Source organism: Rhincodon typus, chromosome 34 (assembly GCF_021869965.1).
Source record: "Rhincodon typus isolate 14 chromosome 34, sRhiTyp1.1, whole genome shotgun sequence".
In the NCBI taxonomy this organism is placed as follows: domain Eukaryota; kingdom Metazoa; phylum Chordata; class Chondrichthyes; order Orectolobiformes; family Rhincodontidae; genus Rhincodon; species Rhincodon typus.
Window position 1 is genome coordinate 18,066,671 of NC_063365.1, and position 6,000 is coordinate 18,072,670.

General features: G+C 45.1%; 1 protein-coding gene across 1 annotated transcript in view; it reads left to right on the forward strand.

Moving 5' to 3' along the window:
* camk2g2 (calcium/calmodulin-dependent protein kinase (CaM kinase) II gamma 2) overlaps window positions 1–6,000 on the forward strand; it is a 198,746-nt gene that overhangs the window by 150,721 nt on the left and 42,025 nt on the right. Inside the window, exon 15 of the mRNA XM_048616194.1 lies at window positions 1,720–1,780. Coding sequence (XP_048472151.1) covers window positions 1,720–1,780 — 61 coding nt within the window. The remainder of the gene's footprint in view (window positions 1–1,719; window positions 1,781–6,000) is intronic.

Sequence of the window (6,000 nt, forward strand, 5' to 3'; positions counted from 1 at the left end):
GAAGGCATGACCACCAATGATGAAGCAATTAACATTGGAAAAACTGTACAAAAGCCACAATAAATGTGCGTACATCCTGAGTTTGGAGAGCTTACAAAAATAGGGAGTGGCAAGGCCATGTAGTGTTTTGAAAGTAAGGGACTGGGAGCCAGTGTCAGTCAGCAGACAGAGTCTATTCATTTCCATTCTCTTGATGATGATGAACTCTGTGATCTACAGTGGCTCAAAACAAAAAGCAACAAATTGTGTTAAACTTGAGAGGTTACCTTAGTGCCAGTTCAACACCCTAAAGCTGTAGCAAAAGAGCATCCTTTCAGACATATCAGCTGTGACTTTGCTCGAACCAGCGTTATTCGCTCAGGTGTATAGCTGAGCACAACAGCTTGCATTCCAACACGTTCAGTCACCAGGACTTCAGCATGCTGCTGTTTTGCATGTTGACTTATGTGAAAGTGTTAATTTGCCAAAGAAAACCCTTTGAATTGAATTAAGAAGTTGCACCTAAAGATAATGTGTTTTGAAATTCAGCAGACGCCATTATTGTAGAATTCTGTTTTTAATATGCTTTGAGTCACTTTTATAACCCATACTGGATCTCCTGGGTGCTAAGGTTTCTGAATGTAATATAAGGTATACTGTATTGAATAAATTCATACAGATTTAGAGTCCTAGAACCATAGAGTCCATACAGTGTGGAAGCAGGCCATTTGGCCAATTGACTCCACGCTGACCCTCCTAAAAGCATCCCACCCAGACCCACCCCACTACACTATCCTTGTATCTCTGCATTTCCCATGGCTAACCCATCTAGCCTACACATCCCGGATACAATGTGGCAATTTAACATGGCCAATCCACCTAACCAGTACATCTTTGGACTGTGGGAGAAAACCTTAGAACAGGGAGAAAATGCAAACACCACGCAGTCGCCCAAGGCTAGAATCGAACCCAGGTCCCTGATACTGTAAAGCAGCAGTGCTAATCGCTGAGCCACTGTGCAGCCTTTTAGAGAATTATATCTTGCAGATGTTTTCTCTGTGGATCTGCTTTTTTAACACAACCTTCCCTTCTCTCAAAGTCTTCCATTCCTGGATGTCTAACTGTAGTAAGAATTGGTTAAATACACCAGCTGTTAAGGGGCTAATTAAGGTCCTTTAACTGCAGCCTTGATGATGTGGTCAATTAGTTGGGTGACTACTTTAAAACATGCTGTTAATGCTGTCTTTCAGTGGGACATTAGTTAGATCTGAGGCACCCCATCAGCTCTGTCAGTTGGATGTAAATGTCTCCATGGTACTGTTTTGCAGAAGGGCAAGGGAGTAATTCCTGTACCCCGGTCAATATTTATCCCTCAAGTTACATAATTTAATACATGTGTCTTGGTATTATCATATTGCTGGTTGTGTAGGTTTGCTGTTTGCAAATTGGCTGCTACAGTCTGTACATTATAGCAGTGACTGCACTTCAAAAGTGCCTCATTGGCTGTGAAATGCTTTGGGACAACTAAGTGAAAGATGCAAATCTTCTCCTTTCAATGTGTTGCCTCCCTAGACTTGCAGCCCACGACCACCCAGGAGTTAAAGAAAAATGTTTCAAACAGGTTTCCCATCCTGCGAGTCTGTTTGAAACGTAATGTGAAATAGATTGTGAGCTAATTGTTGTCGGTCAATATGTGAGTGTGCCTGTCGTCTGTATGTTGTATTTCACTGTTCTTTTCAGTTTGCTTTCTCTTTTACTGGGGAGAAATCGCAGACCAAGGTCATACCTACACTGGCTAAAGGCAAAAAGCTGGTGTCTAAGTTAGTCAGAAAGTAAAAGTACACCAGCTCACTGGTTAGCACTGCTGCCTCACAGCACAGGGACCCTGGTTCAATCCCTGTCTGTGTGGAGTTTGCACATCCTCCCTGTGTCTGTATGGGTTTCCTCCAGGTGCTCCGGTTTCCTCCCACAGTCCAAAGATGCACAGGCTAGGTGGATTGGCCATGCTAAATTGCCCTGTAGTGTCCAGGGACCTACAGGCTAGGTAGATTAGCTGTAGAAAATGCAGGGGTCTGGGGATAGGGTGGGGTTCTGGGTGGGATGCTCTCCAGAGGGCGGGTGCAGACCCGATGGGCCGAATGGCCTTTCCCCCCACTGCAGGGATTCTACGATTCTAAAGATAAAGTCACCATACTCCCAGAGGGCAGCTGCCTCATTAGAGACTGATGACTTGTGGTGGCTTGACCTGAGGGGTGATGTTGAGAAGTCAGGACCTTCGTGGTAATCTGGTGCAGGAAGTGCGGTGTGGTCAGAAAGTAGTGTAATACAACAGACAGTAAATTGCTGGTGAGACATAGTAGGAACTGCAGATTGCTGGTCACCTGATTAAATTGGTAAGTGTGTGAAAATTCCCAACAGTTGGTTGGTCTGTTTTCTCATGGTGCATTCCTGTTGTCACTAAGATTAACTGTTGGCAAAAAAAAATTATCCATCTTCACAAGGACTCCATTATAACAAGTGCTTCTGCAGCACAGCCTGTAAACAGTTTCTGTCCTCTCATATGAGACATTTACAGAGGTGAGCTAGTGTTACAGGCACTGGGGAGTGAATCATAATGATTACAATATTTCAAACATAGCCTGAGAAACTAAAACCCTGGATTTGTTTCTAAGTGGCGACAATTACTTTAGGGAATGATGCTTTTTAATGTTTCAAAGATGATCTCAGGATTTCTTGAAAAGGTTAATGGCTGCACTTTTTCTCCCCCCCTGAGTGATGTCCTTCCAGCCAACAGCAATTTGCTATAAGCCTTTAACTAATGGCCTATTTTGCAAATGGTGAGGGCCTTAGAAATATTTACTGCTGACAAATCCAACAATAAAAGAACTGCAGCCCCTTCGACAAATCTCAGGAACAGTAAACAAATCTGTCCTCGCATGGCTGGCTGTGTATTGCTGCTTGCTGGAAGCACAGTGACGCAGTGAGTTGCATTAAGCGCAGTTCTTCCACAGCCTGTGTTACTGACGCTGGCTTGTGCAAGAGCAATTGTCATTGCAATGGCTACAGTAGCGGAGGAGGCAACAGCTTCATTTCCACCTTTATTAGCTCCAATTACAATTATTCAGGTCCTGGGGAGAAGAGAGCATTGGGGGAGGTGGTGGGGGAGGTGGGTAATTAACAGTCTCTGTGTGGGCTATCTCACAGCCAAAAGAAAGAGCAAATTAGCAGCCAGTATTCCAACCCCCGTATCTGCAATATGTTTTGTGAAAAGACAGTTGGTGTGAATGGGTTTGATCAAATGGATAGTCACACATGCATAGGAGCCACTTGAATATCCAGGGGACCACACCTTTAGTGAGGACTGAAAGGGGAAAAAAAAGCCAGAAGGTAGAAAGCTGAGAGGGAAAAGCAACTCAAAATTGAATTTGCAATTTTTCTTTTTAAGAACTGTCATCAAAGCTGCAAACTGGAAATTTTCAAAACCTAGCCTAGGCTGTAACAACCTGGATGCTTTTCTCTAATCATTTGATCTACATTTATAAATTGAATTGTGAATGACCTCAGCACAAGAATGTTTCCCAAACCTTCCTGCATCGTTTGATTTGGGCTGACCGGGATTCTGTGCAGAAACAGAACTGCCAGTTGCGGATCCACTGATGCTGATTGGAAGTGGCAGCTTAGAAATTAGTGGCCCTTTATTGCACAGTTGATGTGTAATCTACGCTACAAAAATAGGGAGCATCTCTGTAGGGATTTGGGAGATATGACGGTATTTTTTCTCAAGTAGAGTGCTGAAACACACACATACGTTTACAGAGCACTTGAGAAAATTTGCTTGTCTCTCTGAATTATACCATTTGTTGCCGAGTATTTTACCTAGAGCTGGAAGACTAGATGTGGGACATAATCAGAGTGAAACGCTGTCTCTTTTCTGACATTAAATGTCTTCAGGGTTTAGAGTGTTTACAGAATGGTCTTAACGTATGCGTGGCAACATGTTAGGACAATATATTTGCTGAGGGAAGACCTTTCTGTCTATGTCAGATTAATGCTAATAATGTCAAGGTCATGGGTTCAATCCGCCTCTTGACCAACTCTGCAGGCTTCCAACCGCTAAGTGGACGTTGGGTATTTTCTTATGGCGGCTCGGTGGCTCAGTAGGGGTGGCACAGTGGCTCACTGGTTAGCACTACTCCCGCACAGCACCAGGAACCCAAGTTCAATTCCAACCGCAAGCCTGTGTGGAGTTTACATGTTCCCCCCATGTCTGCATGGGTTTCCTGGGGAGAGGGGCAATAAATGCTGGCCCAGCCAGAGATGCCCACTTCCCCTGAATGAATAAAAAGAAAAACCTTGAACATTGAACACTTCTCTGAGATCTCAAGACTTGTTTTTGAAGCAATTCACTACGTTGATCTAGGCAATAAATGAATAGTGAGCATTAATGTGGCATTGTGGCTCAGCGGTTAGCATTGCTGCCTCACAGCACCAAGGACCCAGGTTCAATTCCACCCTTGGGCGACTGTCTGTGTGGAGTTTGCACATTCTCCCCGTGTCTGCGTGGGTTTCCTCTGGGTGCTCCGGTTTCCTCCCACAGTTCAAAGATGTATAGGCTAGGTGGATTAACCATGCTAAATTGCCCCATAGTGTCCAAGGATGTGTAAGCTAGATGGATTAGCCATGGGAAATGTAGGGTTACAGGGATAAGGTAGACAGGTCAATCTGGGTGAGATGTTCTTCGGAGGGGCGGTGTTGATACAATGGGCTGAATGGCCTGCTTCCATACTGTAGGGATTCTATGATAAGGGGCAGCGAGAGACAACAGGGAGCAGAACATCTTGGTTTTGAGTTCAACTTCATGCCACCACTGTGCCCACCATTTCCTCATCCCCTTGGATGCTCCTGGTCCACTTCCAACTATGGAAAAGTTCTGTGAGAATAACATAGTATTTAACAGTTGAAGATTCAACATGAAAGAGATAACAAGAACAGAGGACCCACAACTCCATATTCCAAATCATGAGGAAGATTAATGGAATTTTTATGCGTGAAGTGCACAAAAGCAACGTTTTTTTAATATAGGTTCCCCACAGTGTGGAAACAGGCCATTTGGCCCAACAAGTCTGCACCGACAGTCTGAACGGCATTCCACCCAAACCTATCCCCATAACCCTGCGTTTCCTATGGCTAACACACCTAGCCTGCACACCCGTACGGGTAATTTAGCAAGGCCAATCCACCTAACTTGCACATGTTGGGACAGTGGGAGGAAATCGGGGCACCCAGAGAAAACCCACACAGACACAGGGAGGATGTGCAAACTCCACACAGACAGATGCCCAAGGGTGGGATTGAACCCTGGCACTGTGAGGCAGCAGTGCTAACCACTGACACACCGTGCCACATTAATGCTCACTATTCATTTATTGCCTAGATCAACTTTGTGAATTGCTCTCAAAACAAATCTTGAGATCTCAGAGAAATGTTCAAGGTTTTTCTTTTTATTCATTCAGGGGAAGTGGGCATCTCTGGCTGGGCCAGCATTTATTGCCTCTCTCCCCAGGAGAATGTGGTGGTGAGCTGCTTTCTTGTACCGCTGCATTCCATTTGGTGTGGGTAGACCCACAATGGCCTGAGGGACAGAGTTCCAGGATTTGACCCAGTGACAGTGAAGGAACGGCAATATATTTCCAAGATAACAAGGTGTAGAGCTGGATGAACACAGCAGGCCAAGCAGCATCAGAGGAGCAGGAAAGCTGACTTTCGGGTCTAGACCTTTCTTCAGAAATGGGGGAAGGGAAAGGGATTCTGAAATAAATAGGGAGAGAGGGGGAGGCGGATAGAAGATGGATAAAGGAGAAGATAGGTGGAGAGGAGACAGACAGGTCAAATAGGTGGGGATGGAACCAGTAAAGGTGAGTGTAGGTGGGGAGTTAGGGAGGGAATAGGTCGGTCCAGGGAGGACGGACGGGTCAAGGAGGCGGGGTGAGGCTATTAGGTCATAGATGGGGGTGGGGCTTG